Source organism: Pristiophorus japonicus, chromosome 1 (genome assembly GCF_044704955.1).
Source record: "Pristiophorus japonicus isolate sPriJap1 chromosome 1, sPriJap1.hap1, whole genome shotgun sequence".
Lineage (NCBI taxonomy): Eukaryota > Metazoa > Chordata > Chondrichthyes > Pristiophoridae > Pristiophorus > Pristiophorus japonicus.
The window spans coordinates 522,716,662-522,739,191 of NC_091977.1; the positions used below are offsets into that span (position 1 = coordinate 522,716,662).

Consider the following 22,530-nt stretch of genomic DNA (forward strand, 5'->3'; position numbering starts at 1 on the left):
GCTTTGTCTAAAGTAGCCAATCAATTTGAAGTCAGTGCAGCTAATGTGGGAAAAACATTGGATATAAATCCAGACACTGACATGTATTTTCAACAGCATGAAAATTCCATGTCAGCAAACAGTGTAAAAGTCCAAGGGACCAATGTTGAAACTGAAATAAATTAGTTTTGACTTGCGTCATAGGGACTTGTGCCTGCTCAGTTAGCTTGCCAAGTGTCTGCAGTGACACAAAATGTGTCCATCCAGAAAGATCCCGAAGTCCCTCCATTGTAGTATCCAACCGTTTCTGAAACAATTCCAGGGGTTTTGTCTCTACTATGTCTGGATGTCTGTTCTATGTGTTGATATCAGCTTTAAATTGAACCATTTACTACTTTGAACCTGTGGTCTCTTGTCTTGTCTTAAACGATCCGTTCAGTGATTCTGGGCCCCAATGGCGGATGTCTGTACCCAGAATGCATTGCGTCCTCGAATATGCCCAATCCACTTTAGAGTGGAGTCATGGCTGCTCATCTCCACAACTCGTTTACTGAAGAAAGTAATTTCTTCTACCGGTATCCAGAGTACGACGGCAGGAGAGTTTTCACCTAGCACCAATTGGGACGACATTAGTAATCTTTGCAGAGGGGCGTAAGGATGACTGAGGTGGGGAATTGATGCTGACACAGGCTCTAACGAGGGTACAGTTCTATTTCACAGCACTGACTTACAGAGACCAGAAGATATCACCACATTTTCAACTTTTATCTTTGATTCATTTCTAAGCAGTATCCAATACAAGTTGTGTATGCAAGATAGCCTCTGACTACTATCTAAATTTATGTTTATGCAATGTTTATGTTTATGCAATGTTCTCTTAAATTTTTGGCGCATGGTCCCTTTAAATTTGCTGCCCGGTTGGCCACTATGCAGCCACACATGCGCAGTATCTCTTCCAGCAGCAGGAGCTGGGGAGCGGCCTGCGCAGGACCATTGCGCGACCGTGCAGCCCCACGCATTTGGGGGAGCATTGGTGTGCAGCCCTCAACAGCTCAGCAAAACTTGTTAAGTGGCCCTCCAGCCCAAATAATTGTCCACCCGTTTTATAAGATCACCTCCCTGTTACCAGTTTCTTCAGTCTTTTCTCAAAACCCAGACCTTTGACACAAGGTTGTGGTTCTCTGCACTGCTTTCAGTGCTTAAAAGAAAGACTTTCATTTATATAGCACCTTAAACGACCACGGAACGTCCCAAAGCGAACAGCGAATAAAATACTTTTTGAAGTGTAGTCACTGTTGTAATGTAGGAAACGCAGCAGCCTGTTTGCACACAGCAAGCTCCCACAAACAGTAACGCGATGATAACTAGATAATCCGTCTTTGTGATGTTGATTAAATGTCTCCATTGCATTTCAGCAACTAAAACAGGGCCCATTAATCAAGGTGTGGTCTGGCCTGTCTACTTGTACAGCTCCTCTGACTTGCATCCAACTGCTTTTACTATGTAGTTCAGCTTTTCATTAGCTTTGCCGATTGCTGTCCTGCATTGGTTAGTAATGTCGAGTGTCACTTCTCCCAAGCCTTCTGTGGCTCTTTCAGCTTCATTAGCTATTTCAATACCATTCATGGAATATGTGCAGTACTTTGCACTTTTCTGTATTAAATGTCATGTCATTGTTTTGCCCAGGTTACATGAATCCCATTTGCCTCTTTGTTTTATATTAAGTGGCTTTTTCTACCTGCACTCCCACCGTTAAAAGGTATATGTATCCGCTCCCTTACAACTATCTGCTCCTCCAATCTGTTTTGAATCTCACCATTTAGGATACATTTCCTTTCACTGTTCTTTTTTTCCACAATATACGACTTAATTTTTCTGTATTCAACTGCATCTGCCACTTGTGTGCCCACTTTGCTAATATGTCTATGTCCCTCACTGTTTGCCATGCCTCCTAATTTGCTATCGACAAATCAACATAATTTCTCGTGACGGTGTCAAAATAATTCATGCATAAATGGAAAACAGAGATCCGAACACTCTAAGATGCTCAGCTTTGTAAATAGGGGCATTGAATATAAAAACAGGGAAGTCATGCAAACCGTTAAAGTCATTGGTTAGGCCTCAGCTGCAGTACTTTGCACACTTTAGGAATGATGTTAAGGCCTTTGAGAGAATAGAGAGGAAGTTTACCAGGAGAATACTAGAGTCAAGGGACTTCAGTTATGTGGCGAGATTGGAGAAGCTGGGATTGTTCTCCTTAGAGCAGAGAAGATTAAGGGGAGACTTAATCAAGATAGAGCAAATAGAGAGAAATGGTTTCTTCTGGCAAGTGGTCAGTAACCAGAGGTCATAAATTTAAAATAATCAAAAGAACTAGAAGGGAAATTAGGAGATTTTTTTTCACACAGAGGGTTAAGAAGATCTGGAATACACTATCTGAAAGAGTGGTGGAAGCAGATTCAATAGGAACTTTCAAAAGGCAATTGGGCATGTATTGGAAGGGGGCTAATTTGCATGGTTATGGGGAAAAGGCTGACATGTGGGACTAAATTGGTCAGCTCTTTCAAAGAGTCTGCACAGGCATGACAGGCCAAATGGGCTCAGTGCTGTAAGATTCTATGAAGACACATTTTATTTATTTCTTCATTTTCTCTTGAACTTGTAGTCAGAAAACATAATGTAAATACTCACAAAAACACTCACTTTAAACCAGTAAAGCCTACAGAAGCCAATAAAATGTTTGTGTGCTCAAATGAGCAAGGTGACAGAAGCACTCACTTTTCCTTAATTCAGCCGGTGCCTTGTCTACAAAATGTGTGGCTGGTTTTGAACTGGATGTAGCTTCTTTGTTCTCCACTTCCTGAAAATAAAAAATGTATTTATTCCATTTAATTTAAAGCAAAGGAAACAGCACTGGTTGCATTAGAAGACAGAATTACAGGATTCCATGCAGTCTCACCCATCCCTTCCCTCAACGACTATCTGTCCCACCTGAGACAGAGTCTGTGGCTCTCGTATTGGACTGTTCAGCCACCTAAGAACTCACTTCAGGAGTGGAAGCAAGTCCTCCTCGATTCCGAGGGACTGCCTATGATGATGATGACAACATTTTAATTGCAATAAGTCTTTTCTTTTTAAAAAATTCATTCATGGGACAAAGATGTCACTGGCAAAGCCAGCATTTATTGCCCATTCCTATTTGCCCTGGAGGTGGTGGTGGTGAGCTGCCTCCTTGAACCGCTGCAGTCTGTGACGTGAAGTTACTCCCACAGTGCTGTATAAAACAAAAGTGGTGATAAAAGATTACAGGCCAATGTGAACGTCACGAAGATGCACAACCTGAAAAGAAAAAGAAAGTTTAAGGTTTGAGTTTTGCCTGTACCATGTAGTGGCACAATATATAGAAAAGAAAGATAGACCTGCATTTATTTACTGTAGCGCCTTTCACAACCACTGGACGTCTCAAAGCGCTTTGCAGCCAATGAAGTACTTTGAGTGTAGTCACTGTTGTAATGTACGAAATGTGGCTGCCAATTGTGTACAGCAAGCTCCCACAAACAGCAATGTGATAATGACCAGATAATCTGTTTTTGAATGAGGGACAAATATTGACCACGATACCAGGGATAACTCCCCTGCACTATAGAGCAAAGACCATTGTGGGATCAAGACCTCAATGACCTATATTGTGGAGTTCCCAATCCCGTGAAGCACCAAGTAGAGGCCATGTGCTTCCCAATGTTGTGTCATTTGGACATCATCCGAAAACACAGTGTCAGTTTCTACATGTACGCTGATGACACCCCTCAATATCACTTCTCTCGACCCCTCCACAGTCACTAAACTGTCAGACTGCTTGTCTGACATCCAGTTATGGATGAGCAGAAACTCTCTCCAATTGAATCTTGGGAAGACCGAAGCCATTGTTTTTGGTCGCCACCACAAACTCCGTTCCGTAGCCACTGACTCTACCCCTCTCCCCAACTTCTGTCTGAGGCTGAACCAGACCTTTCGCAACCTTGGTGTCATATTCGACCCTGAAATTAACTTTCAACCACATATCCACAGCATAACCAAGACCGCCTATTTCAACCTCCGTAACATCGCCCGTCTCCGCCCTTGCCTTAGCTCATCCGCTGCTGAAGCCCTCATCCATGCCTTTGTTACCTCTAGACCTGACTATTCCAACGCACTCCTGGCTGGCCTCCTACATTCTACTCTACGTAAACTAGAGATGATCCAAAAACTCGGCTGCCCGTGTCCTAACTCGCACCAAGTCCCGCTCATCCATCACCCATGAGCTCGCTGACCTACATTGGCTTCCGGTTCAGCAACACCTCGATTTCAAAATTCTCATCCTTATTTTCAAATCCCTCCATTGCCTCGCCCCTCCCTATCTCTGTAATCTTCAATCCCCCACCCTGAGATGTCTGGGCTTTTGAGCATCCCTGACTGTATCGCTCAGCCATTGGTGGCCATGCCTTCTGTTGCCTAGGCCCCAAGTTCTGCAACTCCCTGCCTAAACTTCTCCGCCTCTCTACCTCTGTTTCCTTCTTCAAGACGCTCCTTAAAACATACCTCTTTGACCAAACTTTTGGTCACCTGTGCTAATTTCTACTTCTGCTGCTCGGTATCAAATTTTTTAATCTCATAACCACTCCTTTGAAGCGCCTTGGGACATTTCACTACGTTAAAGAGCTACATAAATGCAAGTCGTCGTTTTTGTTATTTCTGAGAATTCTCAGGCAGATGCTGGCAACAATTCAGGGCAGCTTCGAGGGACTGGGGGGCGCGGATGTCACCATCTTGACCATAGGGGAGTGCGTGACACAGGGAAAGCAAGCACAAAAGTAAAGCAGAATGTCATCCATACTACCTCGTCAGGGCTGTCATTCTACACATGGCTCACTGAGCAGATTGCGTCAAGACTTTCCCACCCATCTTCAAATGACTTTGTTTCCCAGGCATCTGACATGGACACAAATTGCTTAAAATAGTTTGCGTAATTCCAGTTAATTCAATTCCCTGCTGAATTCTTTTTAGCCAAAGGAAGCATTAAAATCATAGAAGTATAGAATAATGCGGCACAGAAGGCCATTCGGCCCATCGAGTCCGCGCCGGCTCTTTCGAAGAGCAATTCAGTTAGTCCCACTCCCCCGCTCTTTCCCCATACCCCTGCATTTTTTTTTCTCCTTCACGCATTTATCCAGTTCTCTTTTGAAGGCTACTATTGAATCTGTATCCACCGCCCTATCAGGCAGTGCATTCCAAACCTAACCACTCGTTTCTTTTGCCAATCACCTTAAATCTGTGCCCTCTCGTTATCGACCCTTCAGCCATTGGAAACGGTTTCTCTTTACTCTATCTAAACCCTTCATGATTTTAAAACCTCTATCAAATCTCCTCTTAGCCTTCTCTGCTCGAAGGAGAACAAACCTAGCTTCTCTAGTCTATCCACATAACTATATTTCCTTGTCCCTAGAACAATTCGTGAAAATACAAAACTCATTTAATATAAAACACAATACAGTATTGTGAATAACCAGGAAATGACAGCCCAGTCAGCCTACATGGCTGCAAATAATCATAGTTTCTACGATTCTATGAGTATTGCAATATGCAGGTTTAATGGGATCATTCAATATTGCAACAAACACTTATTTTTCCATAATACGCGGCAATAGTTTTTTCAAAGAGCTGAAGCCCTGTTCCACCAATATTGTGGCCATTGTAGTTTAGAATTACAATACCAGGGTTTAATACTCAGGCTGCTGTATACCACTGACACCCTACTCCGAATCAATCTGGGTTCAGGCATTTTGTATCCTGATTGACCTGACTATCTTTAAAGTGGCCTCACAATAATGAGAATGTTGAGAGGCTGAACATTTCACAAATCAATACCTCACAGCCTTTATGAACTTTATGAACTAAATCAGAACATGAGAGACATCAGCAGTCGCCCATTTTGAAATCAGGCATTCCATCGTGAATAGGTGCTCACATTTCATCACCGTTGGAAGTAAAATAAATAAAAATGATTTCACCAAACCCAATGCAATGGGACCATAGCAGCACTTAGAGATTATTTGTGGCTTTTTAGAATCATCACCTTGTGCAACATTGAAGGCGGCTATTTGGCTTATAGCCTCTATACGAGTTGTTTGGCAGAAGCATCCACTTAATCCCATCCCCCCGCCCTTTCCTCATAATTTTAGATGTTTCCCGTTTCATATATTTACCCATTTCCTTTTTTACAAGTATTCTGCTTCCACCATTGCTTTTGGTGGGGAATTCCATGTCCGATCAATCCTCTGCATTAAAAATGTTCTCCTGACCTCTTCCTGAATTGATGCCTTTTCGTCACTGTGCTACTGACCATTGGAAACAGTTTTCCCAATTTACTTTATCAAAGCCTTTCAGAATTTTGAACACCTGTATTACATCTCTTAAACATCGCTTGTTTTCATTTTTTATATAAAGAGTCCCAGTTTCCCAGTCCCTCCTCATAACTAAAGTCCCTCATCCTTGCTATCATTGTGATTGTCTTCTGCAATACATATCTGCCATGCATATCCTTCTCAAAGTAAGGCACTCAAAACTGGGCAGAATATTTTAATTGCAGCCTAACCAATGATTTGCATTATTTCTCTCCTCTTGTGCTTGTGTAGCCCTGTTTAGGAAAACTAGGATCCCATATACTCATTTATATCCCAACCACTGACTATCGGAGGGCACCACTGTTACATCACAAAAAATATTCTGTTTTATGTCCTTTAGTTAACTTCCATGCTGCTACACTCCCTTCAATATCATGTGCCTTCATTTTAAATCAACAAGCATTCTATGCAGCACCTTATCAAATGTTTTTTTTAAAACTCATATTCCTCTGCATTTTCATTGTCAATACTGCCAGCTATTTTCTCAAGGAACAGTTGTCAGATCTCACTTACCTTTTACAAACCCATGCTGGCAACCCATTTCTTCCTCAGTGAGTATTTATTTTATCCTGTATTCTAGACTCGAAAAGCAAACTCACTAACAGAAGGGGTAACCTGATAGAGGTCTTTGAAGTTGTGAGGAGGTTCAGTGGGGTAGACGTGGGGGGAATGTTTCCACTTGTGGGGGTGCCCAAAACTAGAGACCAGAAATATAGGATAGTCACTAATAAATCCAATGAAGAGTTCAGGAGAGACTTCTTTACCCAGAGGGTGGCAGGAATGCACAACTCGCTACCACGGGGCGCGGTTGAGGCAACTGGCATAGACACAACCTCTGGCACTGTTTTAAAGGGAATTTTGCACAATTTCTACATCTAAAAAGGTGTATGAAAAATTGTGGTCAGAGCTTCTGCTATTTCCTCTCTGGCTTCCCAGAGCATTCTAGGATGAATGCCTTCAGGGCGTGGTGCTTTTTCCACTTTTGAGTATCATCATTTTTTTTTGATATTCAGTACAGGGCACAACTTCCTTATCTATAGTTACCTTATCTAATTGCTCCACTTCCTCCTCTTGTACCCTTTCATTCCCATTACTGCCCTTTGCTGTGAAAACCAAGACAAAGTACTCATTTGGTATCACCGCCAATACTTAATTTTCCGTTACATTTCCTCTCTCAACTCTAAATCAGACCTACCCTTTTCTTTAACTAGTCTTTTACTTTTTAATGTGTTTATAAAATCATTTACTATTATTACCTGCCAATATTTCTTCACATCTGCTTTTAGTTTTTCTTTTTTTTTGCTTCCTCTCTATATTAGGCTTAATTTCCTTTTGCATTATTAGGCCTAGATTTGTCAAGCACTTCTTTTTCTTTAAGTCTCATTTTAATTTTGATTCATCCAAGGAACTCTAGCTTTTGTGCTCTCTGGTTCTATTTATTTCTATTGCTCCTTCCTTATATTTTAAGAGATTTACAATACAATAATATATTTTCAGTCTTTATATACTGTATAGCAAGTCTGAGAATGTCTCAACAAGCTTCAGGATTCATATTTCTCTTCACACGTCTGATTTGAAAGTACACACTGAACGAGCAATGATTTATTAAGGTGCTCCTAGACAGAATTATAGGATATAAATGATCTGCCTCGTAATTCACACAAGGCACGGGGGCGGGTTTCAGTGGCAGATTGGCTGAGGTACAAACAAACGGAGGCGAGAAATGTGACAGAAGTGAAAGCAGGCAGTCTTTGTGATGGAGTGGATACGGGGTTGGAGGTTCAGCTCACAATCAATTGCAAACAGTCTGGCTCAGCCTAAGGCAGTGACATAGAAACATAGAAAATAGGTGGAGTAGGCCATTCGGCCCTTCGAGCCTGCACCACCATTCAATAAGATCATGGCTGATTCATTCACCTCAGTACCCCTTTCCTGCTTTCTCTCCATACCCCTTTGATCTCTTTAGCCGTAAGGGCCATATTTAACTCCCTCTTGAATATATCCAATAAACTGGCATCAACAACTCTCTGCGGCAGAGAATTCCATAGGTTAACAACTCTCTGAGTGAAGAAGTTTCTCCTCATCTCAGTCCTAAATGGCTTACCCTTATCCTTAGATTATGTCCCCTGGTTCTGGACTTCCCCAACATCGGAACATTCTTCCTACATCTAACCTGTCCAGTCCCGTCAGAATTTTATATGTTTCTATGAGATCCCCTCTCATCCATTTAAACTCCAGTGACTACAGGCCCAGTCGATCCAGTCTCTCCTCATATGTCAGTCCTGCCATCCCGGGAATCAGTCTGGTGAACCTTCGCTGCACTCCCTCAATAGCAAGAACGTCCTTCCTCAGATTTGGTGGAGTTCATGAGGTGGAGCAGCAACGCGGGGAGGCCGATAAAGGGCCCAGTGTCGTCCAGGAGCCAGCGGGGAGGTCGTGAGGCGGAGCGGCAGCCTCGGGAGGCCTATAAAAGGCCCAGCGTCGTCCAGGAGCCAAAGGGGAGTTCATGAGGCAGAGCGGCAGCTTGGGGAGGCCAATAAAAGGCCCAGCGTCGTCCAGGAGCCAGCGGGGAGTTCATGAGGCAGAGCGGCAGCGTGGGGAGGCCTATAAAAGGCCCAGCGTCGTCCAGGAGCCAGCGGGGAGTTCATGAGGCGGAGCGGCAGCGTGGGGAGGCCTATAAAAGGCCCAGCGTCGTCCAGGAGCCAGCGGGGAGTTCATGAGGCAGAGCGGCAGCGTGGGGAGGCCTATAAAAGGCCCAGCGTCGTCCAGGAGCCAGCGGGGAGGTCGCAAGGCGGAGCGGCAGCGTGGGGAGGACTATAAAAGGCCCAGCGACGTCCAGGAGTCAGCGGGGAGGTCGTGAGGCGGAGCGGCAGCGTGGGGTGGCCTATAAAAGGCCCAGCGTCGTCCATGAGTCAGCGGGGAGTTTGTGAGGTGGAGCGGCAGTGTGGGGAGGCGTCCAGGATCCAGCAGGGAAAGAAGGCAAAAAAGTAGAAAGAAATCGAAGGGTGACGTCACAGCCAAGGGGGTAAGTGATTGGCTGATGATTGGTGAGTATTTTTTCTTTTCTTTTTCCTTATCAGCAAGTAAGCTTTAGCATTATTGTTGCCAAATTAAGTTAATCTAAGGGTTAAGTCATGGCAGGAGAGCTTCGACACGTGTTATGCCCCTCCTGTGCTATGAGAGAAGCCAGGGACGCTTCCAGTGTCCCTGACGACTACATTTGCGGGAAGTGTATCCGGCTGCAGCACCTGACAGACCGCATTGCGGCACTGGAGGTGCGGCTGGATTTACTCTGGAGCATCCGCGATGCTAAGGATGTCGTGAATAGCATGTTTAGTGAGTTGGCCACACCGCAGGTAAAGGGTACACTGCCAGAGAGGGGATGGGTGACCAACAGGAAGAGCAGTGGAAGGAAGGTAGTGCAGGGGTCCCCTGCGGTCATCCCCTGCAAAACAGATACACCACTTTGGGTACTGTTGAGGGGGATGACTCATCAGGGGAGAGCAGCAGCAGCCAAGTTCATGGCCACTTGGGTGGATCTGCTGCACACAAGGGCAGGAAAAAGAATGGGAGAGCTATAATGGTAGTGGATTCTATTGCAAGGGGAATAGACTCCAGGATGGTATGTTGCCTCCCTGGTGCAAGGGTCAAGGATGTCTCGGAGCAGCTGCAGGACATTTTGAAAGGGGAGGGTGAACAGCCAGTTGTCGTGGTGCATATAGGAACCAACGATATAGGTAAAAAAACAGGATGAGATCCTACAAGACAAATTTAGGGAGCTAGGAGCTAAATTAATAAGTAAGACCTCAAAAGTAGTCCCAGTATTGCTACCAGTGCCACGTGCTAGTCAGAGTAGGAATCGCAGGATAGCTCAGAGGAATATATGGCTTGAGGAGTGGTGCAGAAGGGAGGGATTCAAATTCCTGGGACATTGGAACCGGTTCTGGGGGAGGTGGGACCAGTACAAACCGAATGATCTGCACCTGGGCAGGACCGGAACCAATATCTTCGGGGGAGTGTTTGCTAGTGCTGTTGGGGAGGGTTAAACTAAGTCAGCATGGATTTATGAAGGGGAAATCATGCTTGACAAATCTTCTGGAATTTTTTTGAGGATGTAACTAGAAGAGTGGACAAGGGAGAACCAGTGGATGTGGTGTATTTGGACTTTCAAAAGGCTTTTGACAAGGTCCCACACAAGAGATTGGTGTGCAAAATCAAAGCACATGGTATTGGGGATAATATACTGATGTGGAGAGAGAACTGGTTAGCAGACAGGAAGCAGAGAGTCGAGATAAACGGGTCCTTTTCAGAATGGCAGGCAGTGACTAGTGGAGTGCCGCAGGGCTCAGTGCTGGGACCCCAGCTCTTTACAATATACATCAATGATTTGGATGAAGGAATTGGGTGTAATATCTCCAAGTTCGCAGATGACACTAAACTGGGTGGTGGTGTGAGTTGTGAGGGGGATGCTAAGAGGCTGCAGGGTGACTTGGACAGGTTAGGTGAGTGGCCAAATGCATGGCAGATGCAGTATAATGTGGATAAATGTGAGGTTATCCACTTTGGGGGCAAAAACACGAAGACAGATTATCTGAATGGCGGCAGAAAAGGGGAGGTGCAACGAGACCTGGGCGTCATGGTTCATCAGTCATTGAAAGTTGGCATACAGATACAGCAGGCGGTGAAGGCGGCAAATGGTATAGAAACATAGAAATTAGATGCAGGAGCAGGCCATTCGGCCCTTCGAGCCTGCACCGCCATTCAATAAGATCATGGCTGATCATTCAACCTCAGTACCCATTTCCTGCTTTCTCTCCATATCCCTTGATCCTTTTGGCCGTAAGGGCCATATCTATCTCCCTGTTGAATATCTCTAACGAACTAGCCTCAACAACTTTCTGCGGTAGAGAATTCCACAGGTTAACCACTCTCTGAGGGAAGAAGTTTCTCCTCATCTCGGTCCTAAATGGCTTACCCCTTATTCTTAGACTGCGACCTCTGGTTCTGGAACTCCCCAGCAACAGGAACATTCTTCCTGCCTCTAACCTGTCCAATCCCGTCAGAATTTTATATCTTTCTATGAGATCCCCTCTCATTCTTCTAAACTCCAATGGATACAAGCCCAGTTGATCCAGTCTCTCCTTATATGTCAGTCCTGCCAACCTGGGAATCAATCGGGTGAACCTTCGCTGTACTCCCTCAATAGCAAGAATGTCCTTCCTCAGATTAGGAGACCAAAACTGAACACAATATTCCAGGTGTGGCCTCACCAAGGCTCTGTACAGCTAGACCTCCCTGCTCCTATACTCAAATCCTCTAGCTATGAAGGCCAACATACCATTTGCCTTCTTCACCGCCTGCCGTACCTGCATGCCGAACTTCAATGACTGATGTACCATGACACCCAGGTCTCATTGCACCTCCCCTTTTTCTAATCTGTCACCATTCAGATAATGTTCTGTCTTCCTGTTTTTGCCACCAAAGTGAATAACCTCACATTTATCCACATTATACTGCATCTGACATGCAGTTGCCCACTAACCTAACCTGTCCAAGTCACCCTGCAGCCTCTTAGCATCCTCCTCACAGCTTAGTGTCATCTGCAAACTTGGAGGTATTACATTCAATTCCTTCATCTAAATCGTAAATAGCTGGGGTCCCAGCACTGAACCCTGCGGCACCCCACTGGTCACTGCCTGCCATTCTGAAAAGGACCTGTTTATTCCAACCAATGCATTCACTATCTCTGCAGCCACTTCTCTTAAGAGGGGCTTCTCCGCCTTTAATCCCTTTATTTTATCTAGTCCTACGTCATTAGTGATAGTGATTGTATTACGTTCCTCCCTACCTATAGCCCCTTGATTATCCACTATTGGGATTTTTTACCATGAAGGACTCTTACTATCTGTTTTTCTATTTTGTGCTAGTTTACATTCATAATCTATCTTCCCTCTCAATCAATTTTTTTAGTTGTTCTCTGCTGGCTTTTAAAAATTTCATAAATCTCTGGCCTCCCATTAGTCTTGGCCACATTGTATGCTTTGTTTTCAATTTGATACCCTCCTTTATTTCCTTAGTTAGCCACGGATGGTTAGCCCTTCTCTTACAGTCTTTTCTTCTCATTGGGATATATTTTTGTTGCAGGTTATGAAATATCTCATAGCAACATAGAAACATAGAAAATAAGTGCAGGAGTAGGCCATTCGGCCCTTCGAGCCTGCACCACCATTCAATGAGTTCATGGCTGAACATGCAACTTCAGTACCCCATTCCTGATTTCTCACCATACCCCTTGATCCCCCTAGTAGTAAGGACGACATCTAACTCCTTTTTGAATATATTTAGTGAATTGGCCTCAACAACTTTCTGTGGCAGAGAATTCCACAGGTTCACCACTCTCTGGGTGAAGAAGTCTCTCCTCATCTCGGTCCTAAATGGCTTACCCCTTATCCTTAGACTGTGACCCCTGGTTCTGGATTTCTCCAACATTAATAAGAACATAAGAATTAGGAACAGCAGTAGGCCATCTAGCCCCTCGCGCCTGCTCCGCCATTCAACAAGATCATGGCTGATCTGGTGGACTCAGCTCCACTTACCCGCCCGCTCCCCATAACCCTCATTGGTTAAAAATCTATCTGTGATTTGAATATATTCAATGAACTAGCCTCAACTGCTTCCTTGGGCCGAGAATTCCACAGATTCACAACCCTCTGGGAGAAGAAATTCCTTCTCAACTCGGTTTTAAATTTGCTCCCCCGTATTTTGAGGCTGTGCCCCCTAGTTCTAGTCTCCCCAACCAGTGGAAACAACCTCTCCGCCTCGATCTTGTCTATCCCTTTCATTATTTTAAATGTTTCTATAAGATCACCCCTCATCCTTCTGAACTCCAATGAGTAAAGACCCAGTCTACTCAATCTATCATCATAAGGTAACCCCCTCATCTCCGGAATCAGCCTAGTGAATCGTCTCTGTACCCTCTCCAAAGCTAGTATATCCTTCCTTAAGTAAGGTGACCAAAACTGCACGCAGTACTCCAGGTGCGGCCTCACCAATACCCTGTATAGTTGCAGCAGGAGTTCCTTGCTTTTGTACTCCATCCCTCTCACAATGAAGGCCAACATTTCATTCGCCTTCCTGATTACCTGCTGCACATGCAAACTAACTTTTTGGGATTCATGCACAAGGACCCCCAGGTCCCTCTGCACCGCAGCATGTTGTAATTTCTCCCCATTCAAATAATATTCCCTTTTACTGTTTTTTTTCCCCCAAGGCGGATGGCCTCACATTTTCCGACATTGTATTCCATCTGCCAAACCTTAGCCCATTCGCTTAACCTAGCTAAATCTCTCTGCTTTTCTCTGTGTCCTCTACACAACCCGCTTTCCCACTAATCTTTGTGTCATCTGCAAATTTTGTTACACTACACTGTCTCCTCTTCCAGGTCATCGATGTATATTGTAAACAGTTGTGGTTCCAGCACCGATCCCTGCGGCACACCACTAACCACCGATTTCCAACCCGAAAAGGACCCATTTATCCCGACTCTCTGCTTTCTGCCAGCCAATTCTCGATCCATGCTAATACATTTCCTCTGACTCCGTGTACCTTTATCTTCTGCAGTCACCTTTTGTGTGGCACCTTATCGAATGCCTTTTGGAAATCTAATTACACCACATCCATCGGTACACCTCTATCCACCATGCTCGTTATATCCTCAAAGAATTCCAGTAAATTAGTTAAACATGATTTCCCCTTCATGAATCCATGTTGCGTCTGCTTGATTGCACTATGCCTATCTAGATGTCCTGCTATTTCTTCCTTAATGATAGCTTCAAGCATTTTCCCCACTACAGATGTTAAACTAACCAGCCTATAGTTACCTGCCTTTTGTCTGCCCCCTTTTTTTAAACAGAGGCGCTACATTAGCTGCTTTCCAATCCAATAGTACCTCCCCACAGTCCAGAGAATTTTGGTAGATTATAACGAATGCATCTGCTATAACTTCCGCCATCTCTTTTAATACCCTGGGATGCATTTCATCAGGACCGGGGGACTTGACTACCTGGAGTCCCATTAGCCTGTCCAGCACTACCCCCTAGTGATAGTGATTGTCTCAAGGTCCTCCCTTCCCACAGTCCCGTGACCAGCAATTTTTGGCATGGTTTTTGTGTCTTCCACGGTGAAGACCGAAGGAAAATAATTGTTTAAGGTCTCAGCCATTTCTACATTTCCCATTATTAAATCCCCCATCTCATCTTCTAAGGGACCAACATTTACTTTAGTCACTCTTTTCCGTTTTATATATTGGTAAAAGCTTTTACTATCTGATTTTGTGTTTTGCGCAAGTTTACTTTCGTAATCTATCTTTCCTTTCTTTATTGCTTTCTTAGTCATTCTTTGCTGTCGTTTAAAATTTTCCCAATCTTCTAGTTTCCCACTAACCTTGGTCACCTTATACGCATTGGTTTTTAATTTGATACTCTCCTTTATTTCCTTGGTTATCCACAGCTGGTTATCCCTTCTCTTACCGCCCTTTTTTTTCACTGGAATATATTTTTGTTGAGCACGATGAAAGAGCTCCTTAAAAGTCCTCTACTGTTCCTCAATTGTGCCACCATTTAATCTGTGTTCCCAGTCTACTTTAGCCAATTCTGCCCTCATCCCACTGTAGTCCCTTTTGTTTAAGCATAGTACGCTCATTTGAGACACTACTTCCTCACCCTCAATCTGTATTACAAATTCAACCATACTGTGATCACTCATTCCAAGAGGATCTTTTACGAGAAGATCGTTTATTATTCCTGTCTCATTACACAGATCTAAGATAGCTTGCTCCCTTGTAGGTTCTGTAACATACTGTTCTAAGAAACAATCCCGTATGCATTCTATGAATTCCTCCTCAAGGCTACCCCGTGCGATTTGATTTGACCAATCGATATGTAGGTTAAAATCCCCCATGATTACTGCCGGTCCTTTTTCACATGCCTCCATTATTCCCCTGATTATTGTCCGCCCCTCCGTGAAGTTATTATTTGGGGGCCTATAAACTACGCCCACCAGTGACTTTTTCCCCTTACTATCTCTAATCTCCACCCACAATGATTCATTAGAGCCAATATCGTCTCTCACAACTGCCCTGATATCATCCTTCATTAACAGAGCTACCCCACCTCCCTTCCCCTCTTGTCTATCTTTCCAAATTGCCAGATACCCCTGTATGCTTAATTCCCAGTCTTGGCCACCCTGCAACCACGTTTCAGTAATGGCCACCAAATCATACCCATTTGTAATGATTTGTGCCGTCAACTCATTTACTTTGTTTCGAATGCTGCGTGCGTTTAGGTAAGGTGTTTTAATACTAGTTTTTAAACCATGATTTTTAGTTTTGACCCCTCCTGCAGCCCCTTTATATTCATACATATTGTCCCTTCCTATCACCTTGTGGTTTACACTTACCCCAGTGCTACTCTGCTCTGTTGCCTCCTGCCTTTTAATTCTTTCTTGGGGTTCTGTTGATCTGAGCTCTCACCCATCCTAACTAGCTCAGAGCCCTCTCCTGGGTTCCCATCCCCCTGCCAAGCTAGTTTAAAGCCCTCCCAACCGTACTATCAAAACCACCCGCGAGAACATTGGTCCCGTCTCTGTTGAGGTGTAACCTGTCCGACTTGTACAGGTCCCACCTACCCCAGAAGCGGTCCCAATTGTTCAGGAAACTAAAGCCCTCCCTCCTACACCAACGGGAGAGTGGAGAGCACCAGTTCCAACTGTCATAGGAGAGAGAGTGGAGAGCATCTCCTTAAATGTCTGCCACTGCTCATCAACCGTCCCATTCTTTAGTCTATTTTTCCAGTCCACTTTAGCCAACTCTGCCCTCATACCTTTATAGTCTCCTTTATTTAAGCTTAGGACCCTGGTTTAAGAACCAACTTTCTCACCCTCCAACTGAATTTGAAATTCAACCTGTTAGCGCGAGCGAAATCCTGGAAGAATCACTCGTCACTCTGGGTCGGTTTCAAACATCAAGACGGTCTTTATTACGCCGGCGGGGAGAAAGCTCTGGGTTACTTCAGGCACTACTCTCTGCCGAACAAAGAAATTCAGCGATATTTATATATTTATATGTATGTTGGCCTTCTTAGCTAGGGGATTTGAGTATAGAAGCAGGGAGGTCTTACTGCAGTTGTACAGGGCCTTGGTGAGGCCTCACCTGGAATACTGCATTCAGTTTTGGTCTCCTAATCTGAGGAAGGACGTTCTTGCTATTGAGGTTGGGCAGCGAAGGTTCACCAGACTGATTCCCGGGATGGCAAGACTGACATATGAGGAGAGACTGGATCAACTGGACCTTTATACATTGGAGTTTAGAAGGATGAGAGGGGATCTCATAGAAACATATAAGATTCTGATGGGGCGGGGCAGGTTAGATGCGGGTAGAATGTTCCCAATGTTGGGGAAGTCCAGAACCAGGGGACACAGTCTTAGGATCAGGGGTAGGCCATTTAGGACTGAGATGAGGAGAAACTTCTTCACTCAGAGAGTTGTTAACCTGTGGAATTCCCTACCGCAGAGAGTTGTTGATGCCAGTTCATTGGATATATTCAAGAGGGAGTTAGATATGGCCCTTACGGCTAAGGGGATCAAGGGGTATGGAGAGAAAGCAGGAAAGGGGTACTGAGGGAATGATCAGCCATGATCTTATTGAATGGTGGTGCAGGCACGAAGGGCCGAATGGCCTACTCCTGCACCTATTTTCTATGTTTCTATGACTATGTTTCTATGGCAGGTGGATGGAAACCTATGCAGAGGGAAATAGAATGGGGGCAGAAGCAAAATAAAGAAAGAAGAAAAGTAAAAGTGGAGGGCAGAGAAACCCAAGGCAAAAGGTAAAAAGGGCCACATTACAGCAAAATTCTAAAGAGGCAAAGTGTGTTAAAAAGACAAGCCTGAAGGCTCTGTGCCTCAATGCGAAGTGTATTCGTAATATGGTGCACGAATTAACTGCGCAGATAGCAGTTAACAGATATGATGTAATTGGCATCACGGAGACATGGCTCCAGGGTGACCAAGGCTGGGAACTAAACATCTAGGGTATTCAGCATTCAGGAAGGATAGACAGAAAGGAAAAGGAGGTGGGGTGGCATTGCTGGTTAAAGAGGAAATTAACGCAATACTAAGGAAGGACATTAGCTTGGATGATGTGGAATCGTTATGGGTGGAGCTACGGAATACCAAAGGGCAGAAAACGCTAGTGGGAGTTGTGTACAGACCACCAAACAGTAGTAGTGAGGTTGGGGACAGCATCAAACAAGAAATTAGGGATGCGTGCAATAAAGGTACAGCAATTATCATGGCTGACTTTAATCTACATATTGATTGGGCTAACCAAACTGGTAGCAATGTGGAGGAGGAGGATTTCCTGGAGTGTATTAGGGATGGTTTTCTTGACCAATATATCGAGGAACCAACTAGAGGGCTCGCCATCCTAGACTGGGTGATGTGTAATGAGAAAGGACTAATTAGCAATCTTGTTGTGCGAGGCCCCTTGGAGAAGAGTGAACATAATATGTTAGAATTCTTTATTAAGATGGAGAGTGACACAGTTAATTCAGAGACTAGGGTCCTGAACTTAAGGAAAGGTAACTTCGATGGTATGAGACGTGAATTGGCTAGAATAGACTGGCAAATGATAATTAAAGGGTTGACGGTGGATAGGCAATGGAAAATATTTAAAGATCACATGGATGAACTTCAACAATTGTACATCCCTGTCTGGAGTAAAAATAAAACGGGGAAGGTGTCTCAACCGTGGCTAACAAGGGAAATTAAGGATAGTGTTAAATCCAAGGAAGAGGCATATAAATTGGCCAGAAAAAGCAGCAAACCTGAGGACTGGGAGAATTATGTAATCCAGCAGAGGAGGACAAAGAGTTTAATTAGGAGGGGGAAAATAGAGTATGTGAGGAAGCTTGCTGGGAACATAAAACTTACTGCAAAAGCTTCTATAGTTATGTGAAGAGAAAAAGATTAGTGAAGACAAATGTAGGTTCCTTGCAGTCAGATTCAGGTGAATTTATAATGGGGAACAAAGAAATGGCAGACCAGTTAAACAAATTCTTTGGTTCTGTCTTCACGAAGGAAGACACAAATAACCTTCTGGAAATACTAGGGGACCGAGGGTCTAGTGAGAAAGAGGAACTGAAGGAAATCCTTATTAGGCGGGAAATTGTGTTAGGAAAATTGTTGGGATTAAAGGCCGATAAATCCCCGGGCCTGATAGTCTGCATCCCAGAGTACTCAAGGAAGTCGCCCGAGAAATAGTGGATGCATTGCTGATCATTTTACAACAGTCTATCGACTCTGGATTAGTTCCTATCAACAGGAGGGTAGCTAATGTAACACCACTTTTTAAGAAAGGAGGGAGAGAGAAAACGGGTAATTATAGACCGGTTAGCCTGACATCAGTAGTGGGGAAAATGTTAGAATCAACTATTAAAGATAAAATAGCAGCGCATTTGGAAAGCAGTGACAGGATCGATCCAAGTCAGCATGGATTTATGAAAGGGATATCATGCTTGACAAATCTTCTAGAATTTTTTGAGGATGTAACTGGTAGAGTGGACAAGGGATGTGGTGTATTTGGACTTTCAAAAGGGTTTTGACAAGATCCCACACAAGAGATTGGTGTGCAAAATTAAAGCACATGGTATTGGGGGTAATGTACTGATGTGGATAGAGAACTGGTTGGCAGACAGGAAGCAGAGTCGGGATAAACGGGTCCTTTTCAGAATGACAGGCAGTGACTAGTGAGGTGCCATAGGGCTCAGTGCTGGGACCCCAACTATTTACAATATACATTAATGATTTAGATGAAGGAATTGAGTGTAATATCTCCAAGTTTGCAGATGACACTAAGCTGGGTGGCAGTGTGAGCTGTGAGGAGGACGCTAAGAGGCTGCAGGGTGACTTGGACAGGTTAGGTGAGTGGGCAAACGCATGGCAGATACAGTATAATGTGAATAATTGTGAGGTTATCCACTTTGGTGGCAAAAACACGAAGGCAGAATATTATCTGAATGGCGGCAGATTAGGAAAAGGGGAGGTGCAACGAGACTTGGGTGTCATTATGCATCAGTCATTGAAAGTTGGCATGCAGGTACTTCAGGCGGTGAAGAAGGCAAATGGTATGTTGGCCTTCATAGCTAGGGAATTTGAGTATAGGAGCAGGGAGGTCTTACTGAGGTGTACAGGGCCTTAGTGAGGCCTCACCTGTACAAGGGAGGGGGATAGAGATGGTGGCCAAGGTCTGGAGCCTGTGGAAAAGGCTGAAGAAGATGATTCTGTTTTCTCAATGTTTAGCTGAAGGTTCATTCCAAGACTAGATATTGGACAAGTAGTGACAGCATGGAGGCGGCAACAACAATTTGTATTTATATAGCACCTTTAACATAGCCGCACAAGTAGAAATTAGTGCAGGTGACCAAAAGTTTGGCCAAAGAGGTAGGTTTTAAGGAGTGCCTTGAAGGAGGAAAGAGAGGTAGAGAGGCGGGGAGGTTTAGACAGAGAGTTCCAGAGCTTGGGGTCTAGAAGGCACGGCCACCAATGGTTGAGCAATTAGAATCAGGGATGCTCAAGAGGGCAGAATTAGAGGAGTGCAGACATCTTGGGGAGTTGTGGGGCTGGAAGAGATTACAGAGATAGGGAGGGACGAGACCATGGAGTGTTTTGAAAATAAGGATGAGAATTCTGAAATCGAGGTGTTGCTTAACCGGAAGCCAATGTCAGTCAGCGAGCACAGGGGTGATGGGTGAGCGGGACTTGCTGCAAGTTAGGACACGGGCAGCCGAGTTTTGGATCATCTCTAGTTTACGTAGAGTAGAATGTGATACTACATAGGCAGTTGAGGATTGAGCTGACTGCACGACTGCGGATGATGTTGACAAGGGGCAGTGTGTGGCTGAGGAAGAGGAGGGTCTCATCCTTGGGGACTCGCAAGGTAACTGTACAGGGGTGGGAATAGAATCCATTGATTAGAGGTACTCTGGCTATACTTGGATATGCAAGAGTGGAACCAGATGAGGGCAGTCCCACTAGCTGGAGAGGAAAGGCATTGGAAGAGAATGGTGTGATTAATCGTGTTACCAGTAGAGCCGAGAAATGGAGGATGGATCGTTCGTGACTTTGATTAGGGTTGTATTGCTGCTGGGAGGGAGGCAGCTACTTGACTAGAGAGGTTCAAACAGTGAGCTCAGAAGTGTGTGGGAAGTGGGGGGGGGGGGGGGGTGGGGGGCACTGCATGCTCAAGGACTTTGCAGAGAAAAGGTTGGAGATAGGGCTGTAGTTTATAATTAAAACAAATGATCTGACTGGCCATGACCAGGCATCAATGGAAGTTAGCAGTCTACATTCTTTAAACTAAGACAACAATGCCATCAATAGTTTCTCATCAATCTGGACACATCACTGGTTGAAGAACAAGCCTCAGATTTATTATTAAACGCGGAGATAAAACACATCTGAGGCTCATTAACAGTAAGTGTTATGTATGCACGCCAATGATGTACTGTAACACTAGACCTGAATGTACCTTTACCCTGTATATACCTGACCTGTACACTAGAGGGTGCTGCTGCTGGAGACCTAAGGGTCATCTGCACACCACAGGTAACCCAGTATAAAAGGGAGCTCACCTCTGGGTGTCCTCACTCTAGGAGCTGCAATAAAGGACTACAGTCTGTACAGTTCAAGTGCTATACCCCTGCCTCGTGGAGTCATTAACACAGTGCCTACATACACAATAGTAAGCACACAAACGACTTCTATATTTCACAACATATCCAAGGGCCCAATACGAAAGCTTAGTTAATGTCCTTATAGCACAGCCTCTTTAAAGAGGGAAAGAGCAGTCTCGTTGGGGCTTTCTAGTGACATCACTGATGGAGAAGAACCATCTGTCTGCTCCCACTCCTGAGCGCGGCCATTTGTTTTAACAGGGGTCTCAACCTTGGACTAACTTGTAGGTCGATCCAATTCCACATGGTCATGTACAATGTGTGTGCATGCGTGATCTAGGGGTGAACACAATTAATAGATCAGGAATCTACGGACATGGGAGTACCTGAGTTTAACCATTTGTGGCACAATTGCATCCCCAAGAGTTATTCTGTCCAGTCAAGAGGCGATTTTCCAGCTCGTTAATCAAAGGGGATATATGAATAGCGATTACACCTCATCGTGAGGATTATAATATTGTTGTTGTGCTAAAATAGGGGGGGGGGGGGGAGGGTGACAAAAGTGTAACTAATGGAGTCCAAGACCCTTTCTATTTTTTAAATCAGCCCTATACAGTAATGACATGCAATAGAAACAAATGATTTTTTTTGTAAATGAGTTTTTGATGCCCTGATTTTAACATTGGGGAGCTTTTAGGAAATATGTTGTTCATTTCAATAAAATACTTACAGTTAAAAAACTGAGTTCCTTCATGACATCGTCGATAATGCCACGCCGTTGTAATGCTTTTATGAGGTCAGCCTCAGATAAACCTTGTGAACCGAGTTCTTCCCGGACCGACTCTGCCAAGATTTCTCGGACCTTTCCGTGGATATTCATCTGGTCAAAAAACGTTCAGCAAGTTATTAACATTGGCAAGTTGCAAATTTGCTTCACAGGTTTAAACAGAAGAAAAATACACACGTTATTTCCTTCAAAGCTCTTATTCAAAAACTATTTACAACTTATCTCAGTACCCTGGCTAAAATGAACACCTTTACTCAGATATACCACATGTGTGGGATATATTATATATATATATTAGACAGATTTTTGAGCCATAAGGGAGTAAAGGGTTCGAGAGAGCGGGCAGGGAAGTGGAGCGGAGTCCATGATTTGATCAGCCATAATCTTATTAAATGGCAGAGCAGGCTCGAGGGGCCAAATGGCCGACTCCTGCTCCTATTTCTTATGTTCTTATATTTGTGGCATGTGTAGCCAATATAACTACTATTATCTAAAACTTAAAATCCTTCTCTACTTAAATTTCAGATGCTTCCACAATTCCCTCGGATTGCACAAGTGATTTAACAATTACCCGCATGTCTGTAGATTCCTGATC

The 22,530-nt window shown here is 44.2% G+C and overlaps 1 protein-coding gene across 2 annotated transcripts in view; it reads right to left on the reverse strand.

Annotated features, from left to right (window-relative positions):
• cep76 (centrosomal protein 76) overlaps window positions 1-22,530 on the reverse strand; it is a 78,934-nt gene that overhangs the window by 50,125 nt on the left and 6,279 nt on the right. For both annotated transcript variants that reach the window (XM_070877019.1, XM_070877018.1), the window contains 2 exons: window positions 21,879-22,028; window positions 2,758-2,839 (listed from right to left, as the gene is read on the reverse strand). In XM_070877019.1, coding sequence (XP_070733120.1) covers window positions 2,758-2,839; window positions 21,879-22,028 — 232 coding nt within the window. The remainder of the gene's footprint in view (window positions 1-2,757; window positions 2,840-21,878; window positions 22,029-22,530) is intronic.